Below are 24,130 nucleotides of genomic sequence, written 5' to 3'. Positions count from 1 at the left end.
GAGACAAGTAGCAGCAGGACTGTGACATATGGATTTATATTCCAGGATAGTAGCTTCACCAAGTGCACCCCCAGGGATGGGGGGGTCCTCACACTGCTGTGCTCTGCATTCATAGAATGTAAGTTCCTCCCCTCTTCTCCTCTTCACCTATAACTGGCTACAAAGAGAACAGAGCACAGCAGTGTGAGGACACACTCCCAGTGCACTTGCTGAACTTGCAGTCCTGGAAAAAAAATCCATATTTCCGAGAGGACTGGGCACCTGACTCACCTACACAGCGGGTGCCTTTGAGCTCATAGCCGGGGTCACACGCACAGCGGTACGAGCCAATGGTATTCAGGCACCTCTGCTGGCACGGGGAGGACTGGCTGCACTCATCCACATCTGGAAGACAGAATAACAAGGAGCGATGTGTGACACGGAGGCCACTGGTGTGATGTGTGACACGGAGGCCACTGGTGTGATGTGTGACACGGAGGCCACTGGTGTGATGTGTGACACGGAGGCCACTGGTGTGATGTGTGACACGGAGGCCACTGGTGTGATGTGTGACACGGAGGCCACTGGTGTGACATGACCTGGAGCTGCCGCTCATCATCCACTGACCCCTATTAGCTTCATACCACATTCTAGTTACACCTCATGACTGATGACTATTCCCTAAAATCCCATCCTTCATACCCTCGCAGGACGTCCCCTCTGCATTGGGGCGAAAGCCCGGTCCACAGCGCAGAAGACAGCGATAAGATCCGGGCGTGTTAACACATTCCTGGCCGGACGGGCACTGGTGACTTCCTAATCGGCATTCATCCAGATCTGCAAAAAGATACACGGTAAAATACACAAGTGCGGGGTCGTTACAGTGTATCAGGACGGGTGTTACACGTGGCGCTCACCTCGGCAATTGCGGTTGTCTGTGGCCAGGACGTGGCCGGCGGGGCAGGAGCACGAGTAGCTGCCCAGGTTGTTCTGGCAGGTGTGGGAGCAGGGCCGGCGCAGATCGCACTCATCTATGTCTGCGGGAGAAGCATGGACACTGCTATCAGGAACACATTCCACAGTATCATCCACTGCCCCCATCAGGCAGACACTACACTCCCATCATCTCCAAGCCCTCACCAGCGCAGTACGAGTCTCCAGTCTGAACAAAGCCCACAGGACACGCTCCTCCATTCAGACCTGGAAGATAATGGCCAGAGGTGAGCGGTGCTACTACGTAACCCCCATGCTTTACACTGCAGCCATGATTTTACCTCCTTGCAGTGAGGCGCTGAGCTGGAACTGCAGTTCCTCCAGGTCAGGCAGGTATGACGATCGGATGGAGTTGACCTGCAGCCTCTGGGCGTTCTTCGCCTGGCGGCCCAGGGTGGGGTTGTACTCCACCGTGTGGTTACAGCGGAGGGAGAGGAAGTGTCCGTCCTTGGTGAAGGTCGGGGAGGCCCAGGCATTGATCTGTCCGGCTCCGGTCTGAATGTAGGTCTCCATGAATTCCTGCGGAGAAGATGGATACAAGGCTGGAGATTATACGGTGGACAAACCACGTAATTCTAATGGATTAGTTCCAAAGGGGAACCTACTCCAGGGGTGACCCACAGACCCTACTCACCCCACACTCACCAGAGGGAGCCCAGACTCTACAGCGCGGGACCCAAACTCTACAGCGCGGGCCCCAAACGCTACAGCACGGGCCCCAAACGCTACAGCACGGGCCCCAAACGCTACAGCACGGGCCCCAAACGCTACAGCACGGGCCCCAAACGCTACAGCACGGGCCCCAAACGCTACAGCACGGGCCCAAAATCTACAGCGCGAGGCCCAAACTATATAGACCCCCTCTCTGCAGATTTTGGGCACAGCGAGCCCCTGACCTCTTGGTGTGAGCTTTACCTGAAGGTTTATATCAGAAGAAGCCAGAGACTCAGGTACAAATCCATTGATCACAATATCAAACCACAGGATCCCGTCAGCGTCCAGGCCTCGGGCAATATGGGTGATGCGGAGCTGTTCGCCTGCAGCACAAGGAAGGGTTAATCGTTCCCTATTCCAGATTCCAGGTGTAGAAGGTGCAGGGGCGAGCACTTACCTGTAGGAAACTCCACCTGAGACTCTTTCCTGAAGACTCCTTTGGTGAGGCTGAAGCCATTAATGGTCCCGTCGTAGGGGAACGCAGCGGACCAGTACAGGGGGGCGATCATGGAAATCAGCACCTTCATCAGGGGTCCTGGTGGTAACACGCAGCATTGTCAGTATCAGTAAGTGCACCCTGTCTATGTCACGCTGACACTACCTACCTATGGAAGGCGGGATGTTCTCGATAGTGCTGCTGATGGTGGTGGCTCTGGTCTGTGGGTTTTCGGTCATGTTGGCGCTCAGTGATGACAGTCCGAAATCTTGGTCATTAACAATTCCAATGAGACTGGCGCGAACTCGAGAGGCCACCGCTGGGGAGTGAAAAACATTCACAAAGTTACACAACTTTCCCCATACCCTCTGTGTGTATCATTCCTCTGCTTCTGAAAGATCTCTGCTTGCCGGCGGTGGATGGAAACATTCTTGGTCATACTTCCCAACCAGTCCCGGATTCAGTGGGACAGTCCCGGATTCAGTGGGACAGTCCCGGAAGGTCTGCTTTTATCTACATCCAGAGGTCTGTCACACCAGCTTCCTCTAGTATACATGTACTGCCCCTTGATCACTGTGATACCTCGGCATTGTGGCAGCTGACAGGTCTCGGTTTCCACGTCCTTTCCAATGCACGTCTTCCCACCATTTTGTGGGGGAGGGGAGAAGCAGGATCGGGTGCGCTGTTTGGTGCCGTCACCGCAGGTTGCTGAACACTGAGACCAACTGCTCCAGCCGGTCCAGCCCCCGTCCACTAGAGGAAAGGCAGAGAAATCCATAAAGTGCATGGGATATAACGCTGGGGGTCCTCAGCAATGTACCAGCTGTACCTGGGCAGGGGGGCAGGCTGCACGCTCGCACGTCCACCTCTCTGCCCATGCAGGGTCTTCCACCATTGGCTGGAGGGGGGTTATTACACATCCGGGCTCGTTCTTGGACCCCCTGGCCACAGCTTCTAGTGCACGGACCCCACTCCTGCCATTCTGAGAAGCCTCCATTAACTGCGAGGAGGAAACATAAGCCCAGAAGACAAAACATAAGTCCCCAGTGGTGGCCAGAGGCTGCATCAGAGGTATCAGAGGCTGCAGACAGGAGAACCTAATGTTCCTATACAGAGTCGTAGTGAGGACCAGCGCTCCACATTTACTAAAGCCCCGGCGCCAGGTTTATTTCTGACCTTGCTCGATCTTTTCCGTGTAAACTGCAGCACATGTCTTTATAAAGTGTCCGCGCTGCGCTAGACCCAACGTGACACTAAATTCTGCACTGAAGGGGCGTCCGGTGCTCAGTCAGACCGTGCGACCGGTTATCATGTGCAAAGTCCGACAGAAACCTACTGCACGCCCCATGTTGAAAATGCACCAAAAATTAGTGGGAGCGCTCTGTCGGGGTAATGCAGGGGGCAACAGATTCGTGAAGAACGGTGCAGTGTGTACTATGTGCAGTGTCCTGTGTACTATGTGCAGGGGTCCTGTGTACTATGTGCAGTGTGTACTATGTGCCGGGTCCTGTGTACTATGTGCAGGGTCCTGTGTACTATGTGCAGGGTCCTGTGTACTATGTGCAGGGGTCCTGTGTACTATGTGCAGGGGTCCTGTGTACTATGTGCAGGGGTCCTGTGTACTATGTGCAGGGGTCCTGTGTACTATGTGCAGGGGTCCTGTGTACTATGTGCAGGGTCCTGTGTACTATGTGCAGGGGTCCTGTGTACTATGTGCAGGGGTCCTGTGTACTATGTGCAGGGGTCCTGTGTACTATGTGCAGGGGTCCTGTGTACTATGTGCAGGGGTCCTGTGTACTATGTGCAGGGGTCCTGTGTACTATGTGCAGGGGTCCTGTGTACTATGTGCAGGGGTCCTGTGTACTATGTGCAGGGGTCCTGTGTACTATGTGCAGTGTGTACTATGTGCCGGGTCCTGTGTACTATGTGCAGGGTCCTGTGTACTATGTGCAGGGGTCCTGTGTACTATGTGCAGGGGTCTTGTGTACTATGTGCAGGGGTCCTGTGTACTATGTGCAGGGGTCCTGTGTACTATGTGCAGGGGTCCTGTGTACTATGTGCAGGGGTCCTGTGTACTATGTGCAGGGGTCCTGTGTACTATGTGCAGGGGTCCTGTGTACTATGTGCAGGGGTCCTGTGTACTATGTGCAGGGGTCCTGTGTACTATGTGCAGGGGTCCTGTGTACTATGTGCAGGGGTCCTGTGTACTATGTGCAGGGGTCCTGTGTACTATGTGCAGGGGTCCTGTGTACTATGTGCAGGGGTCCTGTGTACTATGTGCAGTGTGTACTATGTGCAGGGGTCCTGTGTACTATGTGCAGGGGTCCTGTGTACTATGTGCAGGGGTCCTGTGTACTATGTGCAGGGGTCCTGTGTACTATGTGCAGGGGTCCTGTGTACTATGTGCAGTGTGTACTATGTGCAGGGGTCCTGTGTACTATGTGCAGGGGTCCTGTGTACTATGTGCAGGGGTCCTGTGTACTATGTGCAGGGGTCCTGTGTACTATGTGCAGGGGTCCTGTGTACTATGTGCAGGGGTCCTGTGTACTATGTGCAGTGTGTACTATGTGCCGGGTCCTGTGTACTATGTGCAGGGGTCCTGTGTACTATGTGCAGGGGTCCTGTGTACTATGTGCAGGGGTCCTGTGTACTATGTGCAGGGGTCCTGTGTACTATGTGCAGGGGTCCTGTGTACTATGTGCAGGGGTCCTGTGTACTATGTGCAGGGGTCCTGTGTACTATGTGCAGGGGTCCTGTGTACTATGTGCAGGGGTCCTGTGTACTATGTGCAGGGGTCCTGTGTACTATGTGCAGGGGTCCTGTGTACTATGTGCAGGGGTCCTGTGTACTATGTGCAGGGGTCCTGTGTACTATGTGCAGGGGTCCTGTGTACTATGTGCAGGGGTCCTGTGTACTATGTGCAGGGGTCCTGTGTACTATGTGCAGGGGTCCTGTGTACTATGTGCAGGGGTCCTGTGTACTATGTGCAGGGGTCCTGTGTACTATGTGCAGGGGTCCTGTGTACTATGTGCAGGGGTCCTGTGTACTATGTGCAGGGGTCCTGTGTACTATGTGCAGGGGTCCTGTGTACTATGTGCAGGGGTCCTGTGTACTATGTGCAGGGGTCCTGTGTACTATGTGCAGGGGTCCTGTGTACTATGTGCAGGGGTCCTGTGTACTATGTGCAGGGGTCCTGTGTACTATGTGCAGGGGTCCTGTGTACTATGTGCAGGGGTCCTGCGTACTATGTGCAGGGGTCCTGCGTACTATGTGCAGGGGTCCTGCGTACTATGTGCAGGGGTCCTGCGTACTATGTGCAGGGGTCCTGCGTACTATGTGCAGGGGTCCTGCGTACTATGTGCAGGGGTCCTGTGTACTATGTGCAGGGGTCCTGTGTACTATGTGCAGGGGTCCTGTGTACTATGTGCAGGGGTCCTGTGTACTATGTGCAGGGGTCCTGTGTACTATGTGCAGGGGTCCTGTGTACTATGTGCAGGGGTCCTGTGTACTATGTGCAGGGGTCCTGTGTACTATGTGCAGGGGTCCTGTGTACTATGTGCAGGGGTCCTGTGTACTATGTGCAGGGGTCCTGTGTACTATGTGCAGGGGTCCTGTGTACTATGTGCAGGGGTCCTGTGTACTATGTGCAGGGGTCCTGTGTACTATGTGCAGGGGTCCTGTGTACTATGTGCAGGGGTCCTGTGTACTATGTGCAGGGGTCCTGTGTACTATGTGCAGGGGTCCTGTGTACTATGTGCAGGGGTCCTGTGTACTATGTGCAGGGGTCCTGTGTACTATGTGCAGGGGTCCTGTGTACTATGTGCAGGGGTCCTGTGTACTATGTGCAGGGGTCCTGTGTACTATGTGCAGTGTATACTATGTGCAGTGTCCTGTGTACTATGTGCAGGGGTCCTGTGTACTATGTGCAGGGTCCTGTGTACTATGTGCAGGGTCCTGTGTACTATGTGCAGGGTCGTGTGTACTATGTGCAGTGTGTACTATGTGCAGTGTGTACTATGTGCAGTGTGTACTATGTGCAGTGTGTACTATGTCCTGTGTACTATGTGCAGGGTCCTGTGTACTATGTGCAGGGTCCTGTGTACTATGTGCAGGGTCCTGTGTACTATGTGCAGGGTCCTGTGCAGTGTGTACTATGTGCAGTTGCCTGTGTAGTGTGTACTATGTGCAGTGTGTACTATGTGCAGGGGTCCTGTGTACTATGTGCAGGGTCCTGTATACTATGTGCAGGGTCCTGTATACTATGTGCAGGGTCCTGTATACTATGTGCAGGGTCCTGTATACTATGTGCAGGGTCCTGTATACTATGTGCAGTGTCCTGTGCAGTGTGTACTATGTGCAGGGGTCCTGTGTACTATGTGCAGGGTCCTGTGTACTATGGGCTGTGTCCTGTATACTATGGGCAGTGTCCTGTATACTATGGGCAGTGTCCTGTATACTATGTGCAGGGTCCTGTGCAGTGTGTACTATGTGCAGTTTCTTGTGTAGTGTGTACTATGTGCAGTGTGTACTATGTGCAGGGGTCCTGTGTACTATGTGCAGTGTCCTGTATACTATGTGCAGTGTCCTGTATACTATGTGCAGTGTCCTGTGTGCCATGTGCAGTGTCCTGTGTGCCATGTGCAGTGTCCTGTGTGCCATGTGCAGTGTCCTGTGTGCCATGTGCAGTGTCCTGTGTGCCATGTGCAGTGTCCTGTGTGCCATGTGCAGTGTCCTGTGTGCCATGTGCAGTGTCCTGTGTGCCATGTGCAGTGTCCTGTGTGCCATGTGCAGTGTCATGTGTGCCATGTGCAGTGTCCTGTGTGCCATGTGCAGTGTCATGTGTGCCATGTGCAGTGTCATGTGTGCCATGTGCAGTGTCCTGTGTGCCATGTGCAGTGTCCTGTGTGCCATGTGCAGTGTCCTGTGCAGTGTGTACTATGTGCAGGGGTCCTGTGTACTATGTGCAGTGTCCTGTATACTATGTGCAGTGTCCTGTGCAGTGTGTACTATGTGCAGGGTCCTGTGTACTATGTGCAGTGTCCTGTATACTATGTGCAGGGTCCTGTATACTATGTGCAGGGTCCTGTATACTATGTGCAGTGTCCTGTATACTATGTGCAGTGTCCTGTATACTATGTGCAGGGTCCTGTATACTATGGGCAGTGTCCTGTATACTATGGGCAGTGTCCTGTGCAGTGTGTACTTTGTGCAGGGTCCTGTGTACTATGTGCAGGGGTCCTGTGTACTATGTGCAGTGTGTACTATGTGCAGGGTGTCCTGTGTGCTATGTGCAGTGTCCTGTATACTATGTGCAGTGTCCTGTATACTATGTGCAGTGTCCTGTATACTATGTGCAGGGGTCCTGTGTACTATGTGCAGGGGTCCTGTGTACTATGTGCAGTGTATACTATGTGCAGTGTCCTGTATACTATGTGCAGGGTCCTGTATACTATGTGCAGGGTCCTGTGTGCTATGTGCAGTGTCCTGTGCAGTGTGTACTATGTGCAGTTGCCTGTGTAGTGTGTACTATCTGCAGTGTGTACTATGTGCAGTTGCCTGTGCGGTGTGTACTATGTGCAGTGTGTACTATGTGCAGTTGCCTGTGTAGTGTGTTTCTTGTTTCTGCTTTTTACCATAAACTCGTAGTTCGACCCCGCGGCGAGCCATTCCAGCAGAGTTAGTGACTGCACAGAGATAGTATCCAGAATCCTGCAGCAGGGCCTGTGGGATGCGCAAGGAGCCATCTTTAAGGAATTCCAGCCTGAAAGAAGAAGTGCCGTCTCCTTAGTATTATATAGAGTGTGGGGGGAGAAGTCTCTGTGCTGGAGGTAGGTTACCTGGATGTGTCCACGGAGAGCAGATTGCCGTCCTTCTTCCAGGTCACAGTGGGTGTGGGGAGTCCCTCGGCCCAGCAGGGTAACACGGCCGTGTGGTTTACAGAGGCGCTGACCACAGAAGGTCCAGGCAGGATGGATGGCGCGACTGCAATGTAACGTGTCATATAAGCATCTGCACCGGGACCACATGAGACATGGCCGGACCATGGGGGACATCCACTTACTCTGTATCACCACTATGAAGCGCAGGCTGGTGCTGCCTATGGGATTGGAGGCCATGCAGGTGTACTCCCCGCTGTCAGAGGCCTGCAGGCTATGGATCTGGAGGTAGCGGCCCTTAGACAGGAGCTGCATGCGGCGATCCATCTGGAACAATGGAATATGTCAATAATTATTTGTATATTGTTCATTAAGACTTGGCAGCCAAAGGGAAACAAATCCATCCCTTCCCCGAAAGCAAGAAACCCTATGATCCCCATGGTCCAACCTGGAGGGGTGCTCCTTCTCTAAACCACTGAATAGTGGGGACAGGATCTCCTTCCACCCTGCACTCCAGAACCAGCTGTCCTCCAATGGACACTGACAGCGAGCGAGGCTCATCGGGACCAATGACGCTGGGAGGAACTGCAAAAAGGAGAACATCACATTGTTTAAAGGGCTTCTCCAGAACTGAACCACAGCCCATGAGTTGTGTCTGGTACTGCAGCTCCCCAATCAGCCTGAGATGCAATACCACAAACAACCTGTGAGTACATGTGGTGCTGTTTGTGTCAGACAGATGGGATGCTTTGTTTCTTTTTAGGGTTATCATTATACATGGGTAAAGTCTGTCCTTTGCTGGTTTTGGCCGGTATCATGCGGTTTAGTGTCCCGGTTTCTTCTTCTGTTTAGTCGTAATTTTCTTCCAGACTTGTTTTAATGGCGGTTTTATTATTGACCGAGGACGTGACATGTAAAGTCTCAGACGTATTAAAGAGATTATGGTGGAAGAAGAACAATTTCCTAGGCCTGGTGGTGCTTTATAATGCTGTGCGTTTGCCTTTACACTTAGTGTATGATGTGCAGATGAGTTCTGTGTGTGATATTGTATTCATCTACAAGACGATTTACCTTTCAGTCGCACCCACGTCGCTCTGCTGTCTCTTCCGGCCGCGCTGCTCGCCACACACACGTAGATCCCAGCATCTTCAACCTGGAGCAATGATTAGGTACCATTAAGGATATGTCACAAGGGTCATAGGATAAGCCTCACTACTGCCCCTCCAGGACCGTTCACACAGTTAATAGTTCATTGTGTTTATGGATAGTTTTATAAGACACCCCAGGCGCAGTCTTTATACCTTCACATTCTCGATCCTAAGGACAGTCCCATTTCTGGTGAGCAGCTCCGGTCGTAATAAAGGTCGCCCATCTTTCTCCCAGGTTATTTCTGGCACTGGAAACCCTCCTGCATTACATGTCAGCTCCAAGGCTTCATTCACAACGACTGCGACTTCTGTTGGGTGAGGGGGGCCCTCGATTCTGGGGGGCTCTGGAATAAAATAGATAAGCAGCTGACACATGACAGATGTAATAGGGAAGGTATTCTCCATCCCAGGTCCTGGGGGGGACCTGGTCACATACATTGTAATATACTTACCCAGGACTATGAGACGGAAGTGTTTGCTGACCTTCCTGGCTACATTGAGGGCTGTACAGGAGTAGAGGCCAGAATCTCCGGCGTGGACGGACTCCAGGTGGAGGCGGCTTCCAAGGCCATTGGGCAGGAGGTTACTCTGGAGGTTCAGCGGCTCGCCATTCTTCTCCCATGAAAGTGAAGGTAATGGGGAACCATGAGCTTCACACGTGAAGGTGACAGAAGAGCCATGGATAGCGGTGACCTCCTCTGTGCTCTCCGACTGCTCCACCACCGGCAGCGCTGAAGAAAACACATAGGGGACATTTATGTAACGTCTCCTTACCTCTGCTGCCTTGGTTTCCCACAAGCTGTCCGTAATCAGGTAGATATTTAATATTTCTGCCCAGCTGCTATTCTGCTAGACCATTTTTATTTTGGTTTACTCTCCGCCACTTATTAGTGCCCAAAAAAGGGTCGGAAAGAAGAAAAGGCAGTGGGATTGCCACAAAAAGGTAGAAACCCCATAGTAAATGTCCCCCATAGTGTTAGGAGACAATGGGGCAGATTTATCAAGTGTCTGAAAGTCAGAATATTTCTAGTCGCCCATGGCAACCAATTGCAGCTCAGCTTTCATGAATATTTCAAAGGAGAGCTGTGATTGGTTGCCATGGGCAACTAGAAATATTCTGACTTTCAGACAGCTTGATAAATCTGCCCCAATAAGCATGATGGAGGCAGCAGGTGGATGGAGGAGTAATGTACTCTGGGGTAACCTGGATGCTATTCATTACTATTTATGGGTAAATTGTTGCCCCTAGAGCTCAGCACTTGGGCATTTATGGGCGCTGACTTTACATGTGATGTAGGAAAATGTAATCCGCATCTCCTCTGTGATGTTATCCACGCAGGGCTCCATACTTACTCTCTACCAGAACGGTGAAGCTCTTCTCTGCGGTTCCAGCAGGACTGGATGCCAGACATGTGTAAACGCCAGCATCTGAAGCTTGCACATGGGATATGCTATCGGGGAACATGGAAATAACATGTCACTAAGATGCAGATTATATGAGAAATGATTGTAACACACCCCTGGTAGACAGAGATCTGGTGCACAAGTGCTGGATCCAGGTCCTTACCGGAGAATCCGTCCTCCTGAAGAGATTCTGAGGAGGCGGGAGGCCGGCAGCGGGTTTCCATCCTTCAGCCAGGTCAGCTGCATGGGCAGAGAGCCGGTGGCTTGGCACTCGAGGGTCACCTGCGATCCAGGGGCACTGCTCAGAGTCTCCGAAACGTTGGTGCCGGCTTCAAAGACTGGAGGGGCTGTACATGCCAAGGAATAACGCGTAAGGTTCTAGACATATGACATGTTACCCAATCCCCCAATATCTGCAGAGTTATCACTCACCAAGGATGTTCAGGACATAATCCTTTGTGTCTTCTCCTGCCAGATTTCGGGCCAGGCACGTGTAGCGGCCGGAGTCAGAGGCTTGGACTGAGGTCAGGACCAGGGAACGTCCATCCGGGGAAAGCCTGGACAAGCAGGACAAGAGATCTCATTCACCTCCGGCAGTGACCGGGTTTGTATAATGACTTTGCAACACTGTATTATACTTTGTGTTTTAATGCTTGCTGTCAGTGAATGGAAACATTTTAGTTTAAATTCATAGGCTAAAAACCTGATCTAATGCTGCTCAGAGAACTGAAGGTTTGCTACAATGTACAAGGCAAGATAATCTGAGAGTCACACACCCCCGCAGCTCTGGATTACAGGAGGATCATTTCATTTGATCTAATAATGTAATGTAATGGTTTAAAGCAAGCAGAAATCTTAAAACACAGAGTGAAAGAGGAACGCACCGGACATTTGGAGAAGAGAGGGGATCGAGGGGTCTTCCATCTTTTAGCCATAGTATTTGGGGGAGTGGTATGCCCTCAGCTTGACACTCGAGCGTGACCTCCCGTGTGACCTGGATTACCCTCTCAATGGGGAGGTCGGATCCCAGGATTCTTGGGGCCACTGCAGGATACAGATAAGTCATGCATCTCAGTAATAATATTATATCTATTATATGACTACATGCAGGACCGGTCCTCACCTTGTATGAGCAGCAGGAAGTCCTTGTGTGATTCAGACAGGGGGTTCTGAGCTGTGCAGGAGTACTGACCCGCATGCGCAGGCTGCACACGGCTGATCTGTAATCTGCTCCCGGCAATTATCACCCCTGAGTGTCCGCCATTATCTGCAAGGAAAGACCTTGCAATCACAGACCACCAGGGACATTAAATTATACCCATGGGATAACTACTCTATATGTGACATGTAATTTACATACAGGCCAACGCTTCACATCAGAGCAGTGTATCTAATCCGGTCCTGTGTGATACAGTCTGCTGAGCTGTGTATCTAATCCTATCCTGTGTGATACTGACTGCTGAGCTGTGTATCTAATCCTGTCCTGTGTGATTCAGTCTGCTGAGCTGTGTATCTAATCCTATCCTGTGTGATACTGACTGCTGAGCTGTGTATCTAATCCTATCCTGTGTGATACAGCCTGCTGAGCTGTGTATCTAATCCTATCCTGTGTGATACAGCCTGCTGAGCTGTGTATCTAATCCTATCCTGTGTGATACTCTCTCCTGAGCTGTGTATCTAATCCTATCCTGTGTGATACTGTCTGCTGAGCTGTGTATCTAATCCTATCCTGTGTGATACTCTCTCCTGAGCTGTGTATCTAATCCTATCCTGTGTGATACTGACTGCTGAGCTGTGTATCTAATCCTATCCTGTGTGATACTGTCTGCTGAGTCGTGTATCTAATCCTCTCCTGTGTGATACTGCTGAGCTGTGTATCTAATCCTCTCCTGTGTGATACTGTCTGCTGAGCTATGTATCTAATCCTCTCCTGTGTGATACTGACTGCTGAGCTGTGTATCTAATCCTATCCTGTGTGATACTGCCTGCTGAGCTGTGTATCTAATCCTCTCCTGTGTGATTCAGTCTGCTGAGCTGTGTATCTAATCCTATCCTGTGTGATACTGTCTGCTGAGTCGTGTATCTAATCCTCTCCTGTGTGATACTGCTGAGCTGTGTATCTAATCCTCTCCTGTGTGATAGTCTGCTGAGCTGTGTATCTAATCTTGTCATGTGTGATACTGTCTGCTGAGCTGTGTATCTAATCCTCTCCTGTGTGATACAGTCTGCTGAGCTGTGTATCTAATCTTGTCATGTGTGATACTGTCTGCTAAGCTGTAAATCAAATCCTCTCCTGGAACTGTGTATCTTATCCTATCCTGGTTGATACAGTCTGCTGTGCTGTGTATCTAGGCCCATCCGGTGTGATACTGACTGCTGAGCTGTGTATCTAATCCCATCCTTTGTGATACTGTCTGCTGAACTGTGCATCTAATCCAATACGGTGTCATACAGTCTTCAGAGCAGTGTATCTAATCCTATCATGTGTGATACAGACTGCTGAGCTATGTATTTAATTCTTTCTAGTCTGATACAGCACAGCTGTGTATCTAACCCTATGGTGTGATACAGCCTGCAAAGCTGTGTATCTAACCATATGGTGTGATACAGTTACTCACCCAGAAGTTTTCCGTCTTTGAACCATGTGATCCTGGGAGGGGGGTAGCCTTCAGCCTCACAGGACAGGAGTATGGAGTTCCCAATCATCAGTTGTATCGTTTCATTCTGTGGATGAGTGATGGATGCGGGCACTGCACATAGAAGGGAAGAGTCACAGATATCAGAGGTAGTACTATCTCCAGGAAACTCCCCTGAGTAATGATACTGCAGTCACTCACCTTGTATGATCACCGTGTAGCTGAGCTCAGCTTCTCCGGCCACATTGATCATCTTACACGTGTAAAGTCCTTTATCTGACGCCTGGGAAAAGAATTACTGTCAGCAAGGCACAAGCACACTAAGGCACAAAGATACCGCGCCATAAACCTATCCCAGGGCACCGTGCCAAAAACCTATCCCAGGGCACCGCGCCAAAAACCTATCCCAGGGCACCGCGCCAAAAACCTATCCCAGGGCACCGCGCCAAAAACCTATCCCAGGGCACCGCGCCATAAACCTATCCCAGGGCACCGCGCCAAAAACCTATCCCAGGGCACCGCGCCAAAAACCTATCCCAGGGCACCGCGCCAAAAACCTATCCCAGGGCACCGCGCCAAAAAACTATCCCAGGGCACCGCGCCAAAAACCTATCCCAAGGCACCGCACCAAAAAACAATCGTGCAAAGTTGCTACAAAGAAATACATTAGGTAAGTCATTAATCTCCCTCCTACCAAGGCCAGGTCTAGGTCACAACAGGTTATCAGCTTCTGTGAGTAACTTGCAATGTTCTATTCACTGACAGCAAGCAGTGCACCTGCAAGCTGATGCATGTTGCAGTTAGGAACTCACCTGCACATTCTGGATCTCCAACCTCTGACCATTGTTCTGGATGTGGACATTACTGCCCCCGGTGAGAGGCTGTCCGTTCTTATACCACGTGATGGTGGATTCCAGCACGGTGTCAGGCTCACACATTAATGTTAAGACGCCTCCAAGGTGGAGAGTGGTCTCCTTGGATCCAGGAAGCGGCTCCTTGATGCTCGGTGGTGCTGGATATAAGATGACATGATGAGCGCTCACACCTGAGCCTATGTCTATATGTACTAGTGCTTGTCCGCTGTCTAGTTCTTACCATAGACTGTGAGTTGTATCATCTTTTCTGCAGAACCAGCCGGATTCTGCACTTTACATGTATAGACTCCCTGGTTGGAAAGCTGAACTCGAGCGATCTGTAAGACTTGTCCTCCTAAAGAGTGAATTGTAAGAGCAGTATAAGTATGTATTCACTTAGTATGTGAAGCACAAGAGCTGACACTCTATTCATTATTCACATAGGAAGCAGATGGTTCCAATGCATCAGAATGGGAGGCAGTGGGTTACTCCGCTCTCTGCAGGGGTATGAACCCCTATGGTACATCCATTTATCTTATGGGTGAAATATGGAATGCACCAATCCTATAATCTAGCAGCATGGAGGATATAAGCCGTACCTGGCATGATGAGGAACCCTTTGCCTGGTTGGAGGGTCTGTCCGTCTTTGTACCAGGTGACCTCCGGAGAGGGATGAGACTGCACGTCGCACACCAGGGAGATGGAGCTGTGGAGCACAGCGCTGACATTCTCACTTCTTGCTCCAAGTATTCTGGGGGGAACTAAACACGTGCAAAATGCATCAAATTAATAGTAACATGAACACCGACTGCTGAAAAATATTGACCTGTACAATAGATCTTTTGCTTGCTGTCAGTGAACGGAAACCTCTATGTTTTATTTCCAAGGGCTGTAAATTGGATCGAATACTTTCCACAGCTGAGGTGGTGCTACAATAGTATCCAGTCTGGACAGCACTAAGCAGCCAGGTCTCCAGGGTAATACATTGTAACAAACATGACACCAGTAAAGGAAACACTGCACATGTGGCTTTAGTGGGGTGAAAGCGCTGACCCATGTGGAACCAGTCATGTCCTCTCCGGTCAGTGACCATAATATTCCTGCTCTTACCATGAACCATCAGGGTGAAGAGTCTCTCGGCAAACCCAGCCGGATTCTCGGCCACACACACGTAGCTGTCTATATCCGTCACCTGCACCGCATGCATCTGATAGGATAGAAAACCGGACACCAGTAAATAATACCACCTGGACCATTATATCCCACCCCGGAGACCCTAACGTCTTCTCTTACCAGTAGCCTCCGTCCTTCCTCCAGGACCTCATACTGGTCGGCAGTGGTCAGGGTCAGTCCGTTCCTGAGCCATGTGATGGTTGGAGGGGGGATGCCCGCAGCGTCGCAGTGTAACTCTGCTGTTTGGTTGTATATAACAGAGACTTCTTGTATCAGTCCTTCCACCTCTCCGAGCATTACAGGTGGAGCTGGAGCAGTAACCAGGGGACAGGAAGGAAATGAATAGGTTTAGGACTCGCTGCTCATAGCAAGATACAAGGTAATGGATACAAGATGTAGGAAAGGATTGACTCACTCAGGACCACAAGCTCATAATGCAATCTGTCTTCTCCGGCTTCGTTGGTCGCCTCGCACGTGTATTTCCCAGCATGCTGTGCATGAGTGACCGGGATCTGCAAGATGCGCCCATCTGAAGGTGACACAAGTGACATACTTGAAGTGGATCAGGAGGATATCAGGTTTGAGTCATGTCTTGAAACGTTGGGGTGTGTGGCTGTACTGGTGCCCCACTTTACTACCCCTAAACCTTGTAGATTCTTCCTTGCCTTAGTGTTCAAGGAGAGATCTCTCCTCCTTGGTTAGAAGATTTGCTTGACAATAAGATGAAAAAGCAGCCCCCCAGCTGTGACCCCCAGCAATCTGTACCCCCAGATTGCAAAATGAGGCATTATGTAGCATCATCTAAATGAAAAGGGATTATCCACTCTCCAAAATGGTCCTGTCCAGAGCCCCCATTAGGCATGCACTATTAGGGAATAGGACCATTTCTTAGGCTTTCACAATCAGTACATATATTGTTATATAGAGCTCCTCTTACCCAGCAGCACCAGGGTCCCGTCGGATTCGGAGACTGGCTTTCCATCCTTGTACCAGGTCAGGGTTGGGGGTGGGATGGCGTTAGTATCACAATATAAAGAGATGGGACTGGAGGCAACAACCTCTCTGTGCTCTGTGAGTTCCTCCTCCTCGTCCTCGCGGATCACCAGTGCAAAGGCGGCACTGGAGCCCCCGGGACGGTGAAATACTGGCGGCACTAGAAGACAGACACAACATATTATCAGTCTATGGAGTTCAGCACATTGGAGTCTGTTTCATCAAAGCCTTCAGTTTCTCCTACTTTACTTTATTTGGATTACCAAAAACCAAAGGATAATTCACGACATGCGACTTAACAATTAGTGAGTTAATCAAAAAACTGTGTCACATGGACAAAAGGGAGGGGCCTATATAAGGCGGGGCCTGAGATCCGACTTATACACATTTCATGCGCCACAGATCTAACATCGCAGAAAATCGTATAAAACTGCATCCACTGACCCTGGACGTTCACTTGAAATTCCCTCTCATCTTCTCCAGCGACATTTGTGGCGACGCAGGTGTAGCGGCCAGTGTCCGTCACGCGGATTGGCTGGATCTGCAGCACGCGCCCATCTCCTAGGATCTGCATTGAGCCGTAGCTTTCCAGCAGCTGAAAGGCACAATTCAATTCAGTGTATAAAATCTGCTGATAAGATGCCAAGTGTTTAATGTATAGGAAGATGTCTGACCTGTCCGTCCTTGTACCAGTGCACGGCGGGTTTAGGCACCGCCCGGGATTCACACTGAAGGGTTAATGTACTGTTCACCTTTGTCTTCACTTCCTTGGTGCCGCGATTTTCCCCATCATCCCTTGTGATTTGCGGAGGAACTATGGAGAGATTAATAGTCGGTTTAGTTGTCCCGGCATCAGGGAGTCCTTGCTCTCGGAGTTCAGTTGTCCCGGCATCAGGGAGTCCTTGCTCTCGGAGTTCAGTGTCTTTCTACTCACTGAAAACTTTAACTTCGTAATTCTTTATGGCTTCTCCAACCTCATTGGTGACCAGACATCGGTACTGACCGGCGTCTTCTTCCTGGGCATTCACAATCTGTAGACCGTGACCTCCTGAGAAAGACGACATAGATACAATCCTGAGAACAGGGTCCATGTCTATAGACATATTACATTGTAAGTGACTGCGTCATTACCAGGAATCATCTTTACGTTCTCGGACTCTTGGAAGGGTCGGCCATTTTTCAGCCAGGTGACGGTAGGTATTGGATACCCCAGCGCCTCACAGATGAGTGACAGGGGGTTGTTGACAATGACAATGACATCCTCGTTGGCTCCCTCGTCCAGGTTTCCGGAAATGGTAGGGCTCACTGAGTGTGAGAAGGAATAATCAGTAATGCGGAGGTACTAGGACCCACGTACACCGCGCTGCACCCACACATAACACTCACTTACCTAGAACCGTTAATATAAAATACTTGCTGGTCTCCGCTACAGGATTGGTGGCCAGACAGGTGTAATGTCCTGCGGTGAAGACGCTGGCGGCTTCTATCATCAGCTCGGAGCCGTCCTCTGAGATGTAGATGCCATCTCCACTCTGAACTGGCTGGGAATCTCTGAACCAGGAGATACTGGGCACCGGGTGTCCTGACAGGGCAGAATACAGTCCAGTGAGTGTCGGCGACATCTCCAAAAAGGTAGCAATGTCATTGTGACAAAAATTGTGTCATTTCCACAATTTTAAAGAATTTGGGATGGTTTTCCCCTTCTATTTGGAACGGAAGAAAGCTGCAGTTCATGATATACATGGAGACGGTTACCTGTGGCTCTGCAGCGAAGACGGATAGGATGACCTTCTGCTACTCGGAAATTGTTATCATCTTCATCTTCTATTGTGGGTGGGACTAGAAAACACAGGGGACATTATTAAGACTTAGAACTTTTCCTGCAATGCCGCTATGTGCTGCCAGACAGCTGAGATACTGTCACCATTCGTGGCAATTATCATAAGACACAGTCAGCCGGGCTTAATGGCGACGCATAGAAGGAGAACACCTTCTATTAACATGACTTATTATTAAATGGTTTCACCGATATATAATGAGATCTGTAGACACCAGATACATGTATGTTATACACATTACTACACCAAATATTGCAGACAATTGTAGTGTCAGGCTAGAGGACACCCAGTGCCTTTCCTACTAAAACACAATGACCAAACTCCATCAAAATCTCCAAAATCCCAAAAAAACTCAGATTATAATGGCCCAACATTGGACCATTTTACTGTGAGTGTTTTTGGGTTTTGGATAGATGTTATACACGTACCTAAAACATCAACAGAAAACGTCTTCCTCGCTGCTCCGGCTGCATTGGAGACCACACAGGAGTAGACTCCACCATCTTCTCTTTGCACATGTAACACCTTGAGGACCCGACCTCCTGGGTAATGAAGGTAAATTATAATCAAACTCTTTGTACAAGCACAAGTGTAGATAGAGATGGATCCATTACCACCAAGTACACAGATCTAACATCTATAATAATAATAATCTTTATTTATATAGTGCCATCATATTCTGTAGAACTTTACAAATCATAGGGGACATATACAAATATAATAGGATATTACAGAGTACAAACTGTCATATGGACCAATAGGTGCGAGGGCCCTGGTCACAAGAGCTTACAGTCTATGGCCACATTTATCAGAACTAGTGCAATCTGTACTATGTGCAGTGTCCTGTGTATTGTGCAGGGTGCAGCAGATTACTGACGCCCGATCTTCATGAATCTGGCGCCCCCTGCACTGCTCCGGCACAAAGCACCATTTTTTTTTTTGGTGCATTTTGTTCATGTTGCAGATTTGTGACGCAGGTCAGTAATAAATGTGGTTCACGGTTCAGCTAAGCAGTAACAGCCCCTTTTGGTGCACATTTTTCTATCTTGTCGGACACAAAATTGGCAGACACTATCTAAATACATGCACAAGCAGACAAAGTCAGAAAAATGGCGCATACGCTATAATAAATGTGGGCCCTGCAGATCTATCCCAACACCCTAAAACTTGGTTCTTGCCTCACTACTTTGCTCACATTGCATCTCAATTCAAGTAGCCATTGTATCAAGGGGGGATCCTGAGTCTTTCCCATTGGAGACCATATTATATTAACTGACCATTTCATTATTCTCAACATGTAAAGCAAAACCATAACTCCCATCATGCCCTGACTACTATGTATTATGTAGTGCTTACTACCTTGTATATGATGGACTGATCACAACCCATATGGACATCTTACCTGATTGCAGGTGAGTATTCGCCTGTGGGGTGAGTGGGGTGTTATTTCTGTACCATGTGATGGATGGAGGAGGGATCCCGTTAGCTTCACATGTCAGAGTGAATGTGCCGTGGAGGGCGACTGACACGTTCTGGGGGTCTGGCGAAGCGTTTGCAATCTCAGCCGGAACTGGAAGACGATGGGATGGGAAAAAGCTGACAGAACGTCGACTTTAACAATCTACAAAAATCTCTAGATCACCGAGACGTCAGACCTACCTTGCACCATGAGGTCATATTTCACATCCGTCTGTCCGGCTGCGTTCACAGCCACACAGACATAGCGTCCTGAATGAGGGGGCTGTGCATGAGTGATGGTCAACTGCTGACCCTTGTTCTTCAAGACCAAGTCTGGCCCGGTTCCCAGTGGAAAGCCATCTTTGAGCCAGGTGACTGACGGAGCGGGTTTCCCGCTGACAATACATTCTAGTGTGATGTGGTTTCCTCTGGTCACTGACATCTGCTTGGGGAGGTGGCTGCTCCCATTTATTACAGGCAAAGCTGGAGAAGGAAGAGGAGAGAGCGATTATGGAACAATCTAGGGGGCATTGGAGGGGACGAGTCATTCAGCGTGGCCTCTGGAAGAACTCGAGAAGCCTATGGGTAAGGAAGGATGAAGCTTTCCCCAATACTTACCATAGACCTCCAGTATGTAATCGCGCTGGCTGCTCCCGGCCTCATTGCTGCACACACAGCTGTACACTCCATCATTGGACACTTGGACTCTGCCGAACTGCAGGAGTCTCCCCCCTGCCGAGACCTGAGTCCGTTCCTCGTCCATCAGAGGAGACCCTGAAACAAAGCGACCTTACGTTAAAGTCCTGTGTATGCGGTTTATCTAGAATTTTGTCTTAGATTTCCATCTGACACTTATAGTAATAGACACGTCATGTAAGAGTTACTGTGTCACCGCTCACCGTTCTTCATCCAGGTGAGCACCGGGGGCGGAGATCCTTGACATTCGCAGGTAAAGCTTATGGGCTGCCCCTCAATGATGTACACAGGAGACTCCGGGGAGGACGGAAATGTAGGGGGCGCTACAAAAGAGAAGGACTATAAGTATCAGGGTGCTATCATATGATGGCTGCCCCACTCATATCTACATCAGTGCTTACCCCAGATGGCGACATTATAATGCTTTTCGGAGCGGCCGGCATCATTGGAAGCCTCACAGGTGTATCTCCCTGCATCCCGCAGCTGGGGTTGGTCAATCTATAGGGAGACAATAGATCATAATAACTGTACAGACACTAAATTACAATATCAGCAGGACAGTGTGTGGCTGAGCCGCAGTATCTAAGCACATGCGATACCTAATGCAGCCAAGTGTGATCTTGTCTGGTAAACTTAGAAATCTCGTCCCATCATGTGAGATACTGTGCGCTGTATCTAAGCCCATCAAGTGTAGCATTCTCACCTGCAGGTAGCGCCCGCTCTCCGTTACTCGGATCCCTGCCCTTTTTGGGAGAGGACGTCCGTCCTTGAGCCAGGAGATAATGGGGGGTGGGATGGCGCTGCTCTCACACTCCAGGGTTATGGGCTGGTTAACAATGACTGAAGTATTAAATTCTTCACCAAGGATACTAGGTGTCACTGCAAGAGAGATGATCTGTTCATGGACTTGTACTTTGAGGAGTATGGATACATCTATACATTATTCTATATGTTCAGTACTCACCGTACACCTGAAGATCTGTGCGGCGGCTGTCCTCGCCTGCAGCATTCACAGCGACACAGGTGTATAATCCAGAGTCTGATACCTGAACCGCTGATATGGACAGAACTCGACCCTGCTCCAAAATCTGTGGGAAGAAAGATCAGTGTCATCAATGTGATGGGGCAGATCATCCGTAAGGAAAGCTAAATGTATCCACAAGCCTGATACAGCTACTGCTCAGAGCAATGCAATGTACAGAGCACAGCAGTGTGAGGACACACCCCGAGCACGTTTGTAGAAGCTCCAATCCATATTTCACAGTTCTGCTGCTACTAGCAACATAAATGTAAGTGTGTATAATCCATTCATACTTGTCTTGGTCTATAATTTAACCTTAGACCCCTATGGTGTGATACCGGTACTGACCCGCAGCCTAGCGCTTGCTGTGGAAACGGGAACTTTATCCTTCAGCCACATGAGAGTTGGTTCTGGAAAGCCTGTAGCGTTACATTGTAGCCAGACTTGGTCGTTGACCAGGTAGGTGGCCAGCTCCGTCATGGATACGATCCTGGGGGGCACTAAACGAGAGGGAGGATGGAAAGAGTAAGTGGCCAGATGGGACCTCGAGCCTAAAGATAAAGCCTGACCCCTGACACTGACCGTGGACCTCCAGTGTGAAGAGCAATTCAGTGCTTCCTGCAGAGTTAGATGCCACACAGAGGTACTCTCCCGCGCCAGAGATGCCCATGCTCTCCATCAGCAGGGTCCGGCCCTCATTTACCAGGGTGATACCAGGCCCAGTAGACAGGAGCTGCCCTCCTCGGTACCAGGACACAACTGGTGGGACAAGACATGAGCTTTCAGGTCTGCTAATACATCTTATTACAGGTCACAGAGGGGATGAGCGACTTACCTGGCAGAGGGCTCCCCGACGCCAAGCACTCCAAGCTAGCGGGAAACTTCTCCACCACAGTCTGGTTCACATCCGTCGGCTCAATATTCGGAGGAACTAGAATAATAATGGATAAGGTCAAGAGTACTCATGTGTGATACAGTCTGCTGAGCTGTGTATCTAATCCTATCATGTGTGATACAGTCTGCTGAGCTGTGTATCTAATCCTATCCTGTGCAATACTGTCTACTGAGCTTTGTATCTAATCCTATCCTGTGTGATACTGTCTGCTGAGCTGTGTATCTAATCCTATCCTGTGTGATACTGTCTGCTGAGCTGTGTATCTAATCCTATCCTGTGTGATACTGTCTGCTGAGCTGTGTATCTAACCCTATCATGTGTGATACTGACTGCTGAGCTGTGTATCTAATCCTATCCTGTGTGATACTGTCTGCTGAGCTTTGTATCTAATCCTATCCTGTGTGATACTGTCTGCTGAGCTGTGTATCTAATCCTATCCTGTGCAATACTGTCTACTGAGCTGTGTATCTAATCCTATCCTGTGTGATACTGTCTGCTGAGCTGTGTATCTAATCCTATCCTGTGCAATACTGTCTACTGAGCTTTGTATCTAATCCTATCCTGTGCAATACTGTCTACTGAGCTGTGTATCTAATTCTATCATGTGTGATACAGTCTGCTGAGCTGTGTATCTAATCCTATCCTGTGCAATACTGTCTACTGAGCTTTGTATCTAATCCCATCCTGTGTGATACAGCCTGCTGAGCTGTGTATCTAACCCCATCATGTGTGATACAGCCTGCTGAGCTGTGTATCTAATCCTATCCTGTGTGATACTGTTTGTGTATCTAATGCTATGATGTCTGGTGAGACCTCCATCCCAGGTGATGCCGTAGCCCCTCTCTCACCCAGCACGTTGAGCAGGACGTCTTGTCTCCCCTCTCCGGCCTCATTGGCAGCCACACATGTATAGACGCCTTCATCATCAATGGAGAGCGCTGCGATCTGTCAGAACGTGACATTGAGATCCCGTGATACAGTATGTAGTACAATGTCACTATTACATTATCTGTATCATTAGGACTGAACACAGGTGTAGAGGTGACAGGTCTACAGAGTAAAGTGTGAAGGGGCCCAAGAAGTATTTTTAGGGAAACATAGGAGAATGGGAGCAGCTTCTCCCCCTGCACACGTGAAGAAGAGGTTACTTACCTGCAGAGTGGATCCCTGTGCTTCTACCTGCACCCCGTCCTTCCACCAGGTTACTGTAGGGGGCGGTGTACCTGACACGTCACACTCCAGGGTCACAGGCTCACGTAGTTTGGCTGCCACGCTGCTCCCCCCCGTAATGGTGACCAATGGGAGCTCTGGTGTAACAGACATCAATGAAGACATGACCGTACACCATCACAGACAGCAGAGCAGCCATAATATTCCATGAGAAGGGTCTGTACAAGAGTCTTACCCTGTACCAGCACATCCACAGCCGCCTCCGCTGTCCCCGCTTCACCTTCAGCCTTGCATGAGTATCGGCCGCCATGTCCGGGCTGGATGAGTCCAATGGCCAAGGTCCTGCCGCTCTCCAATACTTCCAGCCCATCCTGATCGGAAACCGGGAAGCCATTCCTCAGCCACCTGCAACAATCACAGAGTCCACCATGAGACGATAACCCCTTAATGACCAGGCCTCAAAAGATTTAACGTCCTGCCTCTTTTTTAGAGAATTTTTGTGCGTAATTTATTTTTGCATGGTTCCTTAAAAAAATGTAGTGCTTTTTCAGGACACACCGGGCTTGTTAAGAATCAACAAATGGTAATAGAAATAGTTTTTGCATTTTAGGTTTATTGGGGGTTAAAATGACAAAAAGTGGGGAAAAAAACTGATTTTTTGTAATGTACAATGTATGGTGTATATTTTTGGAATTTTCAATTTAACTCAAAATAATGATTATAAATGAATTCCGCGGTGCGTGACAGTGGTTCTGATACATGTACACTCCCGGGCCAATATTGGGAAATATAAGACCTTTTACATGTTTTCTCACTTTATCTCTATAAGAGCCCCAGTTAAAGTGG

General features: G+C 49.6%; 1 protein-coding gene across 2 annotated transcripts in view; it reads right to left on the bottom strand.

Moving 5' to 3' along the window:
- The window catches only part of HMCN2 (hemicentin 2), a 179,889-nt gene that overhangs the window by 6,984 nt on the left and 148,775 nt on the right, over positions 1-24,130 (bottom strand). For both annotated transcript variants that reach the window (XM_072125758.1, XM_072125759.1), the window contains exons 34-84: positions 23,520-23,689; positions 23,267-23,421; positions 22,963-23,059; positions 22,055-22,150; positions 21,802-21,978; positions 21,568-21,719; positions 21,163-21,286; positions 20,902-21,077; positions 20,600-20,696; positions 20,402-20,521; positions 20,121-20,276; positions 19,704-19,985; positions 19,447-19,614; positions 18,473-18,586; positions 17,962-18,045; positions 17,597-17,788; positions 17,338-17,511; positions 17,141-17,254; positions 16,881-17,020; positions 16,651-16,801; positions 16,151-16,366; positions 15,629-15,742; positions 15,334-15,521; positions 15,151-15,247; positions 14,640-14,801; positions 14,282-14,395; positions 13,999-14,198; positions 13,388-13,469; positions 13,169-13,300; positions 11,674-11,817; positions 11,435-11,594; positions 10,983-11,107; positions 10,714-10,897; positions 10,500-10,597; positions 9,599-9,877; positions 9,300-9,490; positions 9,070-9,151; positions 8,447-8,583; positions 8,184-8,325; positions 7,960-8,104; positions 7,756-7,883; positions 2,952-3,122; positions 2,705-2,875; positions 2,292-2,441; positions 2,084-2,221; positions 1,888-2,009; positions 1,254-1,491; positions 1,120-1,179; positions 897-1,016; positions 682-816; positions 271-384 (exon numbers count right to left, since the gene is read on the bottom strand). In XM_072125758.1, the coding sequence (XP_071981859.1) occupies positions 271-384; positions 682-816; positions 897-1,016; positions 1,120-1,179; positions 1,254-1,491; positions 1,888-2,009; positions 2,084-2,221; positions 2,292-2,441; positions 2,705-2,875; positions 2,952-3,122; positions 7,756-7,883; positions 7,960-8,104; positions 8,184-8,325; positions 8,447-8,583; positions 9,070-9,151; positions 9,300-9,490; positions 9,599-9,877; positions 10,500-10,597; positions 10,714-10,897; positions 10,983-11,107; positions 11,435-11,594; positions 11,674-11,817; positions 13,169-13,300; positions 13,388-13,469; positions 13,999-14,198; positions 14,282-14,395; positions 14,640-14,801; positions 15,151-15,247; positions 15,334-15,521; positions 15,629-15,742; positions 16,151-16,366; positions 16,651-16,801; positions 16,881-17,020; positions 17,141-17,254; positions 17,338-17,511; positions 17,597-17,788; positions 17,962-18,045; positions 18,473-18,586; positions 19,447-19,614; positions 19,704-19,985; positions 20,121-20,276; positions 20,402-20,521; positions 20,600-20,696; positions 20,902-21,077; positions 21,163-21,286; positions 21,568-21,719; positions 21,802-21,978; positions 22,055-22,150; positions 22,963-23,059; positions 23,267-23,421; positions 23,520-23,689 (7,478 nt within the window). The remainder of the gene's footprint in view (positions 1-270; positions 385-681; positions 817-896; positions 1,017-1,119; positions 1,180-1,253; positions 1,492-1,887; positions 2,010-2,083; positions 2,222-2,291; positions 2,442-2,704; positions 2,876-2,951; positions 3,123-7,755; positions 7,884-7,959; positions 8,105-8,183; positions 8,326-8,446; positions 8,584-9,069; positions 9,152-9,299; positions 9,491-9,598; positions 9,878-10,499; positions 10,598-10,713; positions 10,898-10,982; positions 11,108-11,434; positions 11,595-11,673; positions 11,818-13,168; positions 13,301-13,387; positions 13,470-13,998; positions 14,199-14,281; positions 14,396-14,639; positions 14,802-15,150; positions 15,248-15,333; positions 15,522-15,628; positions 15,743-16,150; positions 16,367-16,650; positions 16,802-16,880; positions 17,021-17,140; positions 17,255-17,337; positions 17,512-17,596; positions 17,789-17,961; positions 18,046-18,472; positions 18,587-19,446; positions 19,615-19,703; positions 19,986-20,120; positions 20,277-20,401; positions 20,522-20,599; positions 20,697-20,901; positions 21,078-21,162; positions 21,287-21,567; positions 21,720-21,801; positions 21,979-22,054; positions 22,151-22,962; positions 23,060-23,266; positions 23,422-23,519; positions 23,690-24,130) is intronic.

Source organism: Engystomops pustulosus, chromosome 9, assembly GCF_040894005.1.
Source record: "Engystomops pustulosus chromosome 9, aEngPut4.maternal, whole genome shotgun sequence".
Classification (NCBI taxonomy): Eukaryota; Metazoa; Chordata; class Amphibia; order Anura; family Leptodactylidae; genus Engystomops; species Engystomops pustulosus.
This window is presented reverse-complemented; position numbering and strand designations above follow the sequence as displayed.